Consider the following 17041-nt stretch of genomic DNA (forward strand, 5'->3'; position numbering starts at 1 on the left):
CTATCTATCTATCTATAAATAAATGAAGCATGGTCTCTGGCAAAAGTGTGAACATCACTGTGAATAATTGTTATCAAGCTAATCAAGTGTTAATAACCAGACAAACACAGATATCTGCCAGATCTTTACAATTTGCTGGACATCCGTAGCTACCGAAGACTTGGAGCCAAACAGTTGCGCGTGAATTTGCTCAGATATTTTGTGACCTGATTCCATCATAAGACTCACCTTCCGTTGTTTGGTAGAGTCCAGCTTCACTAACCAATAGGATGCCACCTTTGATTTATGGTATTTCCAGTTGTCAAGGATCTGTGGAAGAAATGTCGGTTTAAAAAGTGAAAAATAATGCTTTGAACATGCACAAAACTTAAACTATTCCTTACAACTAAGGAATATTTTCCTTAGTTGTAACTATTCCTTTCCAAAAGAACACTGCAAGTCTACTCGACTGCCGTTTTATTACATCTGCTGTTTCTCAGCAATCCTCTATCAAAATCCAGGGTTACTACAGTATTACAGGCCAGTCATTGTGCTGTGCAGTTTAACTGCTACCAAAAACAATAAAATCAACAGATAAATAAATCAAGTACGTACACATTTTAAACTTCAGGATAGGCATGGGTCAAAGGTAAAGAATTTTCCTGTCCAGATCATGTCAGACATAGACAAAGAACATACGGATGAAGTCTAGAGCTAATTCCCACCGTCGAACACTCATTCTTTCTCTCACACTTCAGCCCAGACATGGAATCTGTAACTTTGGTGGTTCATGTATCTGTTAATGTAATGGGTTTTTGGCTTTCACACATACGTCTCCATTGTGGAAAAGTTTCATGTTTGAACATGACAAAACCATTAGGAATAGAGCTGCAACGCTTGTGCAATGTTTGGCATCTGGCACATGATACCAGGCAATACTGCGGCACATCACTACACTGTCTGGTTATTTTGTCTTCATCGTGTAGGGAAAGTAGTTCTGTGGTTTTGGCATCAGACTACTTAACTAGAATCAGACTAGAATTTCCAGCCATTTTTACATAACTACTGCAGGTTTGATCTCACAAAAGTCTCTTGTCGGAGTCAAATGACAACGATATCCATGTTCAAAGCAGAGAACTAAAGCATCAGTTTCTCATGACTGGTTTAGACATTTTGTGTACCTTTACTGGAACATGACTACTTTTATTGATATTTGAGCCATGTTAAACCAGTAACATTAGCTCTTAGTACAAGGACTGACAAAGTGACATGATGTCATTTTCATCAACATGTAACATGGCGAGCATTCACAGAATACAGTGCTTATCTGCCACAGACTTTTCTGTGGTATCTTTTCGTATTGAATTTAAATGCAGCACAACTCAGGGATAACAGAAAAACCGGGTTGTGATCTTTGGCTATTTATCAGACAGTCCCTATGTTTTGCAGGTGTGTCAAAAACCCTTGGGGCATGTGTCGTTATGCTCAGAAGCTGTGCTGGATATTCCCATGCACTTGCTCCTAGTGCAAATATCACTGTGTACCTACAGGCACTGTTATTGTTGCTCTGTTGACTTAGTCTACATGTCCCCACTGGTGCACATAAACCTCTCACGTAGCATGCTAGATCCCCTGCAAACAGTGCTCCCATTGGGAAGCTCCAGTGTAAACTTTATGTTTACTCACTCACACACGCATGCACAAAAAAAAACAATCCACAAGGATTTACAGAAACAGAACTATGGTATACAACACTTCCATTCGCTTTCCAGAGAGTTACATGTTTGCTTGTTTAGTATTCTCTCTCAATAAGAACCTTATGAACCTTGTGTCATAAGATGCACGCTCATTTGTCACATTTGTTTCATACATACGCAGATTACCCTCAATTAAAGCACAAAACACACTTGATGCGTTTCACCTTTCAACGGTTCCAACTGCAACAAAAAAACTGGTTTTGAGTGAAAGATAAAGGAGGCAATTACTTGGATACAAACACATCATTAGCCCAATTAGACCTCAACTTTAAATCATAAGAAACATAAATTGCCAAAGATTGTTTTCATGCCAAGTGAACACTCCTTCTCTCCCGAGGCAAAGAGTGAACAGTACAGGTGCAGTTGCTCATCTGCGTTTCCATGGTGCTCTCATTAGGGTTTGTTAACAGTACAGGTGTGGTTGTAATTGTCTCTCACGACCCCGACACACCCAGATGTCACGCACACACATAAACTGTTTTTGCTGCTGTGAGGGCGTTGTATGGGCTTACACTAATTACTTGGTGGCTTGCCCTAACTTAACCTTAATCATAACACCTACAAGTTGTAGCCTAACCCTTACATAAGAAATCTTAATAATAATAAAATCAATACTAAGGATCTTATGTGTGTTACAACACATGTGATTCAGGTTGATTTAAAAACCAAGCATTTCCTACTAAAAAACTGTCTTGTGTATAATAATGTGGTTTTTGTGGTATTTTCTTGACATTAGTCACCCTAGTGAAGACAGTCCATCTGGATGGATGTCCTTTCAGCACCGTGGGAGCTGTGGCGCTAAACAGACAGCTGGTTCCGAGGACAGTGGTGGCCATAACAGAGGTCAGAGTAGGTATGGCTTGGATGGATGGACGCTTTCATAGTGCTTTTGTGCCGCTGATGTGTGGCTTCTGGTGTGAATCGAAGGTGAGCCTCTGCCTGACTTTGGGCTTTTTCATGTTGCTTAAAAAAAAAAATGCAATATCCTTTTTAACTTTTTCTGTTGTATTTTTTTTTATTATCCCATAAACTAAATAAAGACTTTTGGAGAATGTATTAAACATAAATTGCTCTGTTTCTATATGGCCCGTAATACAGTAACACATGGTTGTGATTGCTTGTTGCTAACCATCTACTTTCGGCTTTTGACGGATGTAGAACCACCACCAGACTTGATCCCACGCACTGACACTCCCCCCAGACACATGGCTGGTGAGCTTTAACTGTAAACTCGCTATTCCTTCTCTCTCACTCACTCACTCACTCTGGTTGGTGTTGAAGCCACGCTCCCTTCAGTGGCTGTCCTTTGCTGTCCTCTGCTGCAATTTTTTTTTTTTTATTTGCTGAGAGGGAAGGAGCTGGACGAATTTAGGGGTGCAGTTACACTTTAGCCATTGTTGAATTGAAAAAATAAACTTTATTTACATCCATAGACTCCAGGATGTTACCGTCAGCCATATGAGCCAATTCTCCTTTAAGCAATAGCTTAAGCAATAGAACAAACACACGTACACACACCAAAATGCAAGAAGACCTGACCAGAAATAGAGGAGGCACTGATTAATACAAAGGAGCAGTGGGGAATAGCGCAGGGCTGCAAACTGACCGACAGGTTGTCACAGGGGTCATTTGAAAGACAATGGAAGCCAAGCCAGAGTGGACAGGCTATTGTGGAGGGAGGCGAGGAGGTCTCTTTTAGTTAGGCTGCAGAGCGACCGCACCTGGCCACAGAGGGGGCTCTGGGAATACAGCGGGTCCAGATTTCTGTTCAGCACTTGTACTTCAGGTTCACTCACCTTCTTTTCCTTGTTTATTTCAGTCTTTTTCTTGTGTTACATTGTCACATTTTTACACTGTTTCTGACTTATTTTGACACACACAAAAGTCCACTTTGGATTATTGTAAAGTATAGTACACAAATACAATAGAAATAGTGCACCCACCTCATCCAGCACAGCATCGGCCTCTTCCTCGGTTTTGCCCGGAAACCTGATCCTCATGGCGGTGAGCGCGGCCAGAGTTTGACGCACCAGCTCGGCCTCTTGCTCTTTACTCCTTAGGTTTATCAGGGGATCACCCTACGCATACACACACACATGCGCAGAACTGAGTACACAGATGCATATTAATACGCAAAAGATCTTGTTCAACACTGAAGTATCATTTAACACCTATATGAACCAAACATACAGTATGTGTTCAATACGTACAGCATGTCAGTAACAGCCATGGAAGAGAAATCTATATAAATCTGGTTAAAGACCACAAGAGTCTGATTTAGTTATCAGGACATCTCAGGTTTGGAGCAAAGTATACTAAGTAGATGTAATTATATAAGGACATGCAATTAGTGATTATATTCATTATTAATTACCTATCAATTCCTGGTATTTTCCCCTGCCAATAAAGGCAAATGGACTTTTTTTTTCAATCCTAATTTATGTAAGAAGCTACTCCAAAGCACCTCGGCACAAAAGAGTATAGAGCTGCATTCAGTGTTGATTAACAATACGAGCAGGTCATAATGTTTTATGATTGTACTATGTATATTAGTCATTATTATTTCAAAATATTGGGGCCACTTTCACAGGCATTTAAGTGCTCAATAATTTATGATCCTCCTCCCACCTCTTATAGCCACAGATCATTATTTTCTTTACATAACAGTTAGCACAGTAACATGCTTTGAATAAAAACAACCTCCTTAAAATAACATTTTATTATTGCTACAGAAATGCACTCACTGGTGTACCAATATCCATTTTAAAAATTTCTTGTAACAGCTTGTACTTATCCGCATATGTGTGATTTGCACAGGGAAGTGTGCAAGAAGATGAAAAATCCTCCTGTCATTTTGTATACATGTGTGCCAGGATACAAGCAGACAACCATTGCACTCTAGGGCCTTTTTTACAGTAAAAAAGCTTTCCACTCTATTCTCAATCTTAAAAAGTATTCTGCCCGATTTCACTTTGTTCCACTGTAACCAAAGGTTACCAGCATACTTGTAAAGAAAGAAGGGGAATGGAGGAGGCAGGCAGAAAGCAACAGATGGCAACATAATAGAAGATCATTGTGGTGGGCTACAGTAGGCCTATACAGTATTGAAGGAGCTGCTTAAGTGAGCCCGGATACAATATATGCCACAAGAAGAAAAAAGCAAAGGGGAAAGGTGATGGCAGCAACGGTAAATTTGTGCATTTGCTGACATAGAACTGGAATGAATTCTTCTTGAATTCTTGATTGTTTACCTTAAATCTAGTTAGAGTAGTGGATTAGCTGAGGATTGCCATGTTGAGCAATATGACAGCTTGACTACTGAAAATTAATTTGGCAATTTATCTGACACACCCTGAATGGTAAAGAGGTAAACCCTATTTTGTGTGTGTGAATTTCTTACTATGTGGGAGTGGATGGTCCCCAGGCTGTTGCTGTGAGGAACGCGGTGGGCGGAGCCACTGCGACTCAGTGAGTGAGAGCGCAGCGTGGCAGAGCTCGGCCTGATGAGGGGAGTGGCCACAGGAACTGTAGGAGAAGGCCTGGCGGACAATGCCCGCACCTCACTGGGTGATGAGAGGGAGGAAATTGAACGAGGGCAGGAAATGGAGCGCCTGATTGGACCAGAAAGTGTCGGGGAAGCAGAGGGGGCGGGGCTGGTTTTGAGCGTCTTGATTGGAGGTTTCCAGTGCATGCGCCCTGTGGAGAAACAGAAGAAAGGGAGGAGGGAGGAGGAACACTGACTCACTGTCACACTTCAATTTCTTTTCTTCCCTGATCCTGTCTCAGTGCCCCAGTCACTGTCAAGCTCTCCTCTCTGCTTTCCCTCCGTTGCCGGGTGGCTTTGGAGATGAAGTGTGGCATTAAAACTCCCATTGCAGCACACTCAGGCACAGTGGCACAGCGTGTGTATGTTATTAACGGCCGCAGCATGTGTAGTCAAAACCAGAAACTAAATAGTAGTGCTGTCTGGTTTGGGGATGGATTAAAGAGCAGCTCTTTCTCTCTGTCACACACACACACACAAGCGCTATAAAAACACACACAAATACACAGAAAATGAAGCTGAAAACCCACACTGACACTCTCCATCACCCTTGACTCTGCTCCAGCTTGTCTACCAGCCAGTGTATTAGTGTGTTTTCTATTCGTGCAGTGTGTGTGTGTCTGTGTCTGACATCGAGTGTGCACACAAGCGATTATATGTGTCAGTGTGTGTTTGTGTGTGTGTTTGTGTGTGTGCGTGTGTGGGGTTGCTGAACCTTCCGAGGTTTGGCCATTGCCAAATGAGAGCATTATGGGGCTTAGTCCTAGCAGCTCTTTGGTGGCTTGGTATGGAGTAGGGCTTGGCAGGGCTGCTGTCTCTGTCTGCACACACGCATACACACAGAGTCCAAAAGTTGGGCTTTTTCATGGGTTTGTCCCTTATTTTGTGACAAATAGAATGAGCTCATGCAAGGGTCCTCTCTATTGAGCAGTAAAACCGGCGGCCCACAATGCAACTGTAGAATTTTTCCTTTCCAAGGTCGGCAGCTTTGAAAGTTGCCCTCTTTCTCACTTCAGAGAGCTGAAAGTGAGTGGATGTATGCAACTTATGCGAATTTGTAAGAATGCTTGAGTCTTATCACTCTTACTATAAAACACGGAATATTTCAGCATTAAACTCAAGGTGTCTTCAAGGTAAACGGTGGAGGTCCTTTTTCCCTTTTTCTTTGAATCAAATTCCTTCTTCTCTTCACCATTCACTGTAACTGTACTGTTCAGGACACTTATTTCCTCAAGTGCTTTTCATTCCTTGGGCATTGGTGTGTGTGAGTGTGTGTTTGTGTGTCTGGTTACTGTATGTAGCTAGGACACTCCTTTACTTAGGAACATAGACACATCCCACGGGTCACAGGCTATGATCACCCCGCTAATACTTTAATTAAAATCCAAGGATCTGCTACCATTTCATCACATCAATTAAGCACATAAATACTGGGGGGCAGATGAACATCTGTAATGTAGCCCCTGCTGACTCAAACCAGTACAACCTGCCCCACGCTGCTGCTGGAGAGTATGTATGTGCATGCACTGAAGGTACTGATCAAAGCAAAACTCTCAGCATTTGTATTTTAAAAAGTGTGTGTGCATGTGCATGTATATGGTAATGTGTTCTGTACAACTATGAATATTTTTCAAACTGTATAAATGTGTAAAAGTGTACCAGGCTGGAGTGTATGTCATTTCCTTGGAGCATCAGAGGATCAATTCCAATTTCCTCATTGCATCATTATATACATTCACACTTTTTCCTGTCAAACAGAAATCTTTAAAATGTGTAGGTGTCTGTGTACATTTGCACATCTGGAAAACTTTTTACGTTTTCAGTAAATGACTGCTGTTAACTGCTGTTATCTGATGGAAGGTTCAAGCTATAAATGAAATAAACCAAAAAAAACAGGGCAGGAGGAAGAGAGACCAATCAAAATAAGTAGAAAGTAAGGCAGCAAAAAAAAAGTAAACAAGAGAGCAAAAAAGAAAGAAAGAGTGCAGGTCCCTGTCAAACCCCCACACTCTCGCTTCCTAATAAAGACATTCTTAGATACTTTTATACATCCTGCCACTTTACCTGAGCGCTCGGCCAAGTTCTTCTCCTTGCAATCCCCAAGGTCGTAGGAAACCTTCTTCTCCCTCTTCTCTCCGCCTCTTCCTCCTCCTCCACCTCCTGACTTCCTCCTCTCCTCCTCTTCTTCATCTGAGGAAGAGCAGGAGTTATCGGCGCTGCTGCCACTGGTGAAGTCAGCCAGGTAGTCAGGTCGTTGACGTCTTGGTGTCTGACTGCATTCTGGCATGGCGGTCAAGGGCTGGCGGGGACAAACACAGATACACATATAAGAGCGTATAAGAGTGTGCACACATTGGTGCGTATAGTAGTCGGATCTGTGCACATATACACAGACGCCCTTCTGCTTTTATCCTCATGGGACCCTCCACCCACTGCATTCGCTTCCCTAACCCTAAACCGTCCAAAATTACCTCATTTTGGAATAACGTCCTCCTTTCCAAAGGTCTAAAACTCAAACAGCCTCTCACAAGGACATAAGTACACACAAACACTTATACATAAAGACATTGAGACGTTGTCAACCTCCCTCAGCCTCTCCTCACCCTCAGCCTATTACCATCTGTCACTGGGAGACCTGGTGGTGACACGCTAGCCCAAGCGCCCACGTGTGTATGTTTGCCTGCAGGCTCATTATGCAAAGATACACAATTACACACGCACTCCCTTATAAGCCTGGCTGTAACTATGAATAGGAACATGAGTGGCTTAATACCTTGAACAAATTTGACCTGATTGGATATGTAAAGGTTAAATTCAAAGTATAATCGTTTCTTCTGATATTAAATGATTTCCATATCTGACGGTCTTTGTAGATGATACTGCTCTTGTAATATTCCCTCTTTGACACAAACCTGCTGTTGTATTTGTGCTAGTAAGATGTAAAGGAAAAGACTTATGTCATGTGAGTGCAACTGAGATGCTTGAATTCTGTACCCCGAGTAGAACACAACAATGAACGTAGGAGTTCATTAAGCTGAGTGTCTATTTCACATCCTGTAAGGGGACATGCTGATGACATTAATAAAGCATTTATACATTTGTTATTCAACGGTTAGCTGGGACAGTGCTGTCAGGCCACCCGAATTAATGGGCAGGAAGTGATCACAGGGCTTACACAGTCACCGCTGGCTAGCTGTGTGGGTGACTGATAGAGGAGGGTGGAGACAAAGAGAGATTAAATACATGAGAGAAAAATAAAAGTGAAGATGGGAACATCAGATTGATGGGTAGAAAAATAAAGAGGAGGACAAGGTGAATCTTGAGCATGGGAGCGGAGAGAAACAGAGAGGAGGCACTGAATAGAGTGGGAGAACGGAAATTAATGCAGATAGAGGACACTGAACATACGAGTGGAGAGGGAAAAGAAGACAGGAACAGACAGTGGATAAACAGTGCAGAGCAAGGCAAAGAGAGAAGGCCAGACACTGAACAGATGAGGAGAGGGAGAAAGGACGGAAAAACAGTGTGACGTGTGTGAAGACCAAGTGAGAGTGATTGGGTAAAATCAAGCTAAACCGTGAGCTGAAGAGAAAGGTGAGGGAAGAGGCCAACACAATGAACGACTAATGTGATACGGTGTATTTTTTGCACATTTAGAATGGCAGGAGTCAAAACAACAGAGAAAGACAATAAAAAAATAACTAAATGAGAGGAAAAAGAAAACCTGGAGGCACTTTCTAGCTCTCTTTCCTCTCGCCATTTCACTTCCTGCCTGCCTTCCTTGCTCTCCATCTCTCGCCCCCTCTGTCGAAACATTTCCTTAGCGATAACAAACCGTAGCGGCCCGTCCTTCCCTCAAAATCCTGTCCCTAATCCCTTTGCCTCACTCCTCTCTTCTAGCTTTCGCACACTCGTTGGTTCAGTTTCACCAGATGGCTTGTGAGCACTACACCCCGAGGAGTGAATCTATCCGTCACAGCTATTTCTTTCCCCTGCTCTCAATGTCTCTCCCCACACACTCAGCAACATCGAAACTGACGGGGTCCAAATTAATTTGGACAACAGTGATTGTGTCTGAACAAGTCCTCATTCCAGCTAAGGCCCCTCTAATGTAGTGCTGAACTGCCCTGTCGAGTCCCTAACATACTCTTTGAGTGTTCCAGCCAATTTAGCCCTCGAGTGAGGGATGGATGTAGATGTGCAGGGAGAGAAAAGGGATGGAGAGGTGAAGGGAGGGGAGTGAGGCAAGGTGATGGAGGGAGTAATGTGCTGTCGTGGGAAATCGAGGGGGCGTATAGGTGTATGTGACAGAGAAAGAGAGACAGAAAGAGAGGGAGATAGACAGAAAGAAAGATAGCACGGAGAGAGCGAGAGAGACAGCCTGACAGCTGTCCCCTAGGGGAGTTGGGTCTTTTCTTTGGGCCTCTTTCTGATTCTTTTCTTTCTCGCCTAACCCGCCACCCCCCTCTTTATTTTTCTGAATCACGTCCTATGTGCTTTCTGTGGGCGTTAGCTCCAGGCATCTGCGCCTACCTGCCTCCCCCCTCCCTCCCTCTTTCTCTCTCTCTCTGACACTCTTCTTTGCACTTTTTCTTAGGTCCCTTGAGACGTGTGGCCCTTATTCTCCCTCCTCTCTCCTGGTTTGTGCGTCTCCCTACCTTTCTCTCACTCTCACCCACCTTAGGGCCTCGTTGCCTGGAGGATTTGCCCATAAGCTTCTCATCGTCCAGTTCACATTGCTCCAGCAGATCCAAGATGTCTTCCTCCTAAACACCAACATGTAGCAAAAACACAAGGTAGATGAGAATATGCCAAAGGTGATGATTTTTTATTAAACAAAGAGCACACAGTATAAAGCATCAGCAACGACTAACAGCGTAGTTAAATCTTGATGATACACTGATAAGAAATAATTTAAAATTCTTTGATGTTTCATATCCCTAATTACTTTGATGTCAAAATAGGGTATGAGAAAATAAAAACTTTGACTTCACAGGCATATGTGCCTTATCTGGAGGTTAGAAAAAAAGGCCCTGGCTGAACATAGCATTGCTATTTGGCAGTGGTTATAGAGGCTGGATTTGGAAAAGGTAGCGTCACGGCCATCGCCAATATGCTGGGGTCTTGGCCATTTGGCCGTAGCTGAAATGCAGGCAAAGGTGATTAATGTTCCTTCACGTCTGGGACATAAAAAGCTCCCACTTGCCGCTCAAATACAGATGAAAAGTGATTGTTTTCTCTCAGATTAGCCATCAAGCTGCTTTCTGGAGTCTGTGAACAGGTCACTGTGCCCCTACAGTAGCGCTCTGTGTTGGTGTGCGTGCTCAAGAACATTTGTGTGAGTGTACAGTGGCATATTTCCATGTCTGAAAGTCTTTGTTTTTCCTTCTTAAAGTACAACTTTTCTGTTTCTGCCTCTTTTTAGTTTATATATACCTCACTGGCATTTATGAGTGTAATGGTGGGAACATGTCAGCCTGAACAGTGTTGGGATAAATAACTTGTACTTCTCCATCAAGACCTCATATTTTCAGATGATCAGTAAGAAATAAAGAAAACAAAAACATTACAAGGAGAGTTTGAACCAGTTATGAGTTAGTTGGGTGTATCATTTCAAAACTCACATTATATATATATGGATATTAAAGTTTAATAATTGCAGTATTAAGTAATGCAGACTATGTATAATTTTTATGCCAGCTGTTTACTGCAGTATTTGTCCCTAAGATTGCAGTTGCTAATAACTTGAGTAACCCAGTAGAAATACCACATTGTGCACAGCCATCCATTGAGCTGGGATAGGATGCTGTAACATATTATGTACTGAGTGGATTGTATAAGTGGTCCTGAGGAGCTAGGAACCACCATTTTATGTTTATTTAACTAGAATGGTAAGAAAACAGTACTTTGGCTTGCTTTGAAGAAGTTATTTAGACATTAGAGGCATTTTTAGTCAAGTAAAAGTCTGCCAACTCAATAACCTTTCACAGAGAGAAAGCTTTCCCACCCACAGTGGTTTAAAAACCACTGGAGGCCAATTACCTTGTTAAATTGCACCAAAGAAGATTACATGGATGTTTTGACATGTTTTACAGCATGGGAGAAAACCGAACTTGACACATATATAGAAACTGCAGATGAAGTGTTTATAACACAGGGAGTCTACATCAAATGATGCAGCTCCATAGATTGGAGAGAGCTCTTCTTTAGTAATCACTGGCTGCACTGTCACTAAGTATTTCCAAACTTGCTCAGATGATGTTTTTTAATGATCACTTTACAAATTAAACACTTTATACCCACTGTGTATGTCAGCCCGCATAATATGTAGCTGCTTGCTACAAAACCTTGTTATCGGGAACATTATCTGTACATGTCAGCTCATATTGTCCAAACCCAAGTACTTTTTTGGCACCAGAGGACTGAGTGTGTAGTCCTGTCCAGAGCAAGCTTCTCTTGTATTTTCATCCATTTTTGTTGAAAAAGCAGTCATTTTTTTTTCTTTTGCTGGCAGCTTCTACTGTGCCCTTCTCTGACTCCATATTTCTTGGCTGTTTGACAGATGACCCTGTCTCATCCATTTCTGTGGTAATGTAGTCAGAAGTCGCTTTCCACTGGTTAGGAATTTATTTCCTCCATGGTAGAAAAAACACATAACCCTGAGCCAGCAGAAAACTTCTGTGGGTAAAACTGGGCTTATTCCTTTAGACAAATAAAACCTGGTCAGGACCCTCCTCATTTCTTCTTCAAAGCAAAAATAATCTTGGTTGAGAGAGGATAGACAATGACACTTCCACTGTTCAGCAGAAAACAAGTTAAATTTTTTAGATACATAACAAAACAACAGCTGGAAGAAATGCAGTTCCGACACTCATTGCTTTGGCTGCCTGTAGATGGTGCACATCTGTACACCTCCAAATTCTTAACAGTTGCTGCTGTTACTTATTTGCCTGTAGGTGGGGATGGTTGGACTGGAACTGCAGGTTCAAATACAGAGAAGTGCTCTACTCCGCAGCTGGATGATACTGTCTGTTCCTGGTTTCAGGCACTTTGCACTTGTCCTCACCAAGAGTTAACTACCCTTTTAACTACCTCTGTAGTGAACGGTGTCTTCTTACAGCAAGAATCATAACTTATTGATTCATTAAAAAAATAGAATCCAGCAGAAAATAAATTTAAAACTACATATTCTTTTTTAACCGGACTACTCTGACTTGACTAAAAAGTGTGGGTATTTTAGGTGAAAAACAAATTACAGCTCTTTCAGATTCTTAATATTACTCTGCTGAATGTACATTTGCAGTGCTTACAGGCCGAGCAACAAAACCTCCAGTTAGTGTATTTGTACTTGTGCTGTATTGATGTGCTGATCCCATACTCAGGATCGGTATTGGTCCAGTGCTGGCCAAAATAAGTGGATTGGATATCGATAACTTGAGTGCTATGCTGTATCTCTTTACGGTATGTCGATAAGCAGAATGTGTCACATGAGCAGTAGCTAGAATGTGAGTGAGACCTGTCAGCAGCGTTGTCATCATACCAGCTATGTGGAGTTATCTCTCTCAAGGAAGAAAAAAATCAAACAGATGAGTGAAATGTAAGCATTTATGTAATGTATTTAATTTCTTGTTGACCAATCAAAAATGCTGCTAAAAGTTCTGTGTGAAAAAAGTCTAAATAAGAAGAAGCCGCAGTATTGAATAACTGATTCATGCTGTGTATTTCTTTCTTCATCGGAGTAGTATATTTGTTTCACAGTTTGAGCATATGTTAAGACAAGAGCATCCATACAGATGAATTAGGATTTGTATCTGTATCGGCAGATACTGAAGGTTCTGGCATTGGTACTGGACATGAAAAAGTGGAATCGAGCCATCCCTTCTATTTTATTATATTGGCAGAGCACTACAGGCCAGCTGAGCATGCATCTGCTCAACAATATTTTTTTTATTTTCAGTATTCATGTGAGAAAAATAGAGGAATGGGAAAACATCAGCTTAGCGGGCGGGAAAACATAGATCGCTAACATCAGAACTAACAATTTGATGCATACCTGTCAACCTATGTGTAATGGAAGTGGGGAGAAGGGTGATGCAAACCCTGTAGAAACCAGTGTAACCCGTGGCTGGCTTTTCTGTAGCACAGCAATGAAGCCTAAAAGGGTGCTCTGCAGTGCATCAGCATGTTATCACTAGGATTACAACCCAAGTTTTGTTTTGTTTTTGATAGTGTGACAATCCATGACATTTCTCAATTCATGGCCCTGAGAAGCCCTGAAAGGCAGCAAACATGAGTGTTGCTGGTACAATGTCTGTCAGACCTGACAGATGTTGATGGCACTCTGGCCCCTTGTAACAAGAAAAACAGGCAATGCACATCAGATGATGCATTTTGGATCTGAAAGCACTGTGACTGGTGCAGTAAATTATAGGCTTGGATAAGATAATTAATTGGTACTTGAACAGGCAACAACAGCACTCAAACTAATTCCACTGTTTAAATACAGTTATCTGTCCCTCCAGGAAGTTGCCATGTTGAGGTTGCAACAATTAACGCAAATTCAACCAATCCCTGTGAATTCTGCGCAGTGTTGCAACAATGAATATGATCACAGCAACAATGAATATGACGAATCATTGTAGTTTCCTATACAAAACGTTGAGCCATACGTCCTTATTTCTAGTTGTGAAGATGCAGACCATGCAGATGTGTGATGTTCCCTGTCTAAACAGTGCAGCTGCCTTCAATTTTTAATGAATTATACAATAATTATCATAATAATCATAATCTAACTATTTTTGAAATGTTCACTTTCTCCTGCGATTTTATTGCAAAAAAAAAAATCCATCACAATTTCTTTTAAAAAGCTGCTGTGAAATCAAGCATTTTAGGCCGCAACAATCCCCCGAAAAAGCCCACAAAATCCCGGATGGACTGAGTAATAGTGCAAACCATGCAGGCTATAAATTAGGTAAACTCTATCCCTACCGTCACTATGGGAAGTTATGCACAATGACTAAGCAAAAGCAAAGCTCAGGAGCACAAATAAAGCCATCTGAAGTCAGGAAAAGTAACTCAAATCATGTTTTATAGGTTTGAAAATGCACATAGCCTAATGTAGCCCAAATGTTTAAATAAATGGGAGGAAAAATATTTTAATTAATGCATTATTTGTTGTCTGTTAAATATTATATTCAACTTAATCTGTTCAACATCCTTTCTTTACTATAAATTGCCAAGATTAATATCTTACACTGTCCCTTTGTCCAGCTGTCACTCATGATCATGTTAGATAGCTAACTCTAGAGCATCCTTTATTCTTGTTATCTTTCTCCCTTCCGACTTAGAACGAGAGCCACATCTCTGTGAGTTGACTAAATTAAACCTACCTCTGCCTGGTGTTTCGACTCTGCCTAATCTTTGATTGACATCTCTATAAAAATTCTCAGCAGTGAATCCACTCTTGAAAGGACACACACTAACTTATTGAAAAACAAACTGCGAAAGGGTAGAGGCTGTTGAGGTAGGTTTGTTTCTACAAAAGCTGCAATAGTTGCATATGACATCTCCTCCCAGTGCTTTGATATGAATTTGTAATGTCAATACTACTGTCAAAAACATCCATTTTCAGTATTCACTTTTACTATTCAGTTGCAAAAGCAGTTCAGTTTTTTTATTTGTTTCATCTGTTTGCTACTCATAAATGCTTCTTCCCTCCATGCATGTTAATATCCCACAATATCTTTCTCTGTCTTTTTGTTTCATTGATTTGTTGTTTGAAAATTGCCTTTTTCTGTTGTTGTTTTTTTTTTTTGACTCTACTCATCCTAATTCATGTGTGTTCATAATAGAAATCTGTCAAAATACTTTAAAAAGTATTTTATCAAAAACAAATAAGACAAAACAACCATCTCTATCAGCATCTTCTTGCTTTATGCTTTATTTTCTCGTGCTTCCCTCATTACCATTTAAATACTTCACATTCCTCTTTATTCTCCGCTCTCTCCCGTAGAGTCGCGTGGTATGGAAATAAAGTTCTTTCCTTTGCGAAGTCTCTTCATACCTTTACTTTTAGCTGAAGCTACATTCCTGCTTGCGGCCTTGGCATTTATATGCATACAATGACTTCTACCCCTGTTCAAACAAGCACACACAAGTTTGTGTGAACGTGTGTTCTATATGTGCACGTATATGTTCAAACGTGTGTCCCTGGATCTTTGTTTAAAATAAATAATTAACCTATAGGAACGTGCATTAAAATATGTGTTGTGTGTTGTATGGGATTTGATTTGCTTTTAAAAGCTCATATACACATGGCACAATAAATATTTGTAGAGAGACTGAGTGAATGACAGTGGGAAAGCGAAGCAGATAGAGGAGAAGGACATTCTGTCAGACTTTCTAACAGATATGAAGGACTGCGGCACACTTTCCACATTATTTGCGCATCCTTTTCTGTCTCTGTGGACAGAATCTTAATAGAAATGCATGTGTGTTTCTTTTCTTTGGTATGTACAAGTGTCTGCATATTGTGTGTATATGTTTGTGTGTGGGTCTCTGCAGGTTTCTATGATGTGTGTGTGTATGCATGTGTGTGTGCGTGCGTGCGTGGGTGGCATATCATGATGACAGATGCATCTCCTGACCTGTTGCTTGCTCAGCTGGTGGTAGAGATTTCCCATTGATATAGATTTGATTCAATTATGTGAAATAAATAGAATTTCTTCACTTTAAAATATTGTCAGTCAAATCTTTGCTTTTTGTGGTCTTATATTGCAATCTATAGAGCGTGTTGACTAAAATAATGTTTGTGAGATCAGTTTTACAAATTGTCATGATACTGCAGGCCAGTGGTTCCCAACCTGGGGGTCGGGACCCCCACTAGCCTTCTGGGTTTTAAGGCCATGTAAGAAAACTGAAAAAATATACACAGTAGGACTATATTTCTGCATCTGGTTCACTTCTTCACTTCTGTGAAGAAAAGTAAATGTAAAATAAATTAAGTAAATTGTCTAATAGAAAAATGGCCAAGCGCCAGGGACAAAAGAAAACACTGAATCACTGAATTTGTCAAAAAAAAGAGCCTATTAAGTATTTATGATTGATTGTATAAAAAGTTTCTTAAACAGGAAATAATCTGTTAAAAATGCATCTAGGGGTGCCTGGTTTTACACAAACGTATCGCAGTTACTGAGGTTCACTATTTGGATTAATTGTACTTTTTTGAATATTAATGGAATATCCATAAAGTGTGTCTGAAGAAAGGGTTGTCAGTGTAATATATTATAGAAAAGAAGTCTCTTAATGAAAAAGGTTGGGAATCACCGCTTTAGGTGACAGCCTTGGTTATAGGACATAGCAGAGGCTCAGAAATGCAAGCTTTTTTTGTCTTCTCTGCTCCTAAACTCTGGCAGTAGTTGTCCAACATCGCTGCGACAACAGACAGAGGGAGCGAGAGGGTGTGTAAGAGCAATACTGGAAGAAAAAGAGACAATACAAAAAATGTATATGTAAACAATAATTCTGGTAGGAGTAGATTCTCATACAGGAGCTTATGATATGCGTGTCTGCATGGTGTGGAGAGAGAAAGGGGCTAATGTATCAGCAGAAAGCGATACACACTGGTATCCACTGACAGTTCAGTCAGCCAACTCACGTTTGGAATGTTTATTAAGCAGTACAGCATATTTAGATTTTTGGCGTCTAGGCTCCGACCTCATCACTCCCCGCAGATATGATGCGTAAATACCTTAACCCCCAG

The 17041-nt window shown here is 41.0% G+C and overlaps 1 protein-coding gene across 6 annotated transcripts in view; it reads right to left on the reverse strand.

Moving 5' to 3' along the window:
• Nucleotides 1-17041, reverse strand: part of ttll7 (tubulin tyrosine ligase-like family, member 7) — a 69418-nt gene that overhangs the window by 12277 nt on the left and 40100 nt on the right. For all 6 annotated transcript variants that reach the window (XM_035653484.1, XM_035653486.1, XM_035653485.1 and 3 more), the window contains exons 14-18: nt 9960-10046; nt 7345-7579; nt 5137-5432; nt 3680-3814; nt 229-309 (exon numbers count right to left, since the gene is read on the reverse strand). In XM_035653484.1, coding sequence (XP_035509377.1) covers nt 229-309; nt 3680-3814; nt 5137-5432; nt 7345-7579; nt 9960-10046 — 834 coding nt within the window. The remainder of the gene's footprint in view (nt 1-228; nt 310-3679; nt 3815-5136; nt 5433-7344; nt 7580-9959; nt 10047-17041) is intronic.

The sequence above is a fragment of the Morone saxatilis genome, unplaced genomic scaffold, assembly GCF_004916995.1.
Source record: "Morone saxatilis isolate NCDOM2014 unplaced genomic scaffold, NCSU_SB_2.0 Contig12, whole genome shotgun sequence".
Taxonomy (NCBI): Eukaryota; Metazoa; Chordata; class Actinopteri; family Moronidae; genus Morone; species Morone saxatilis.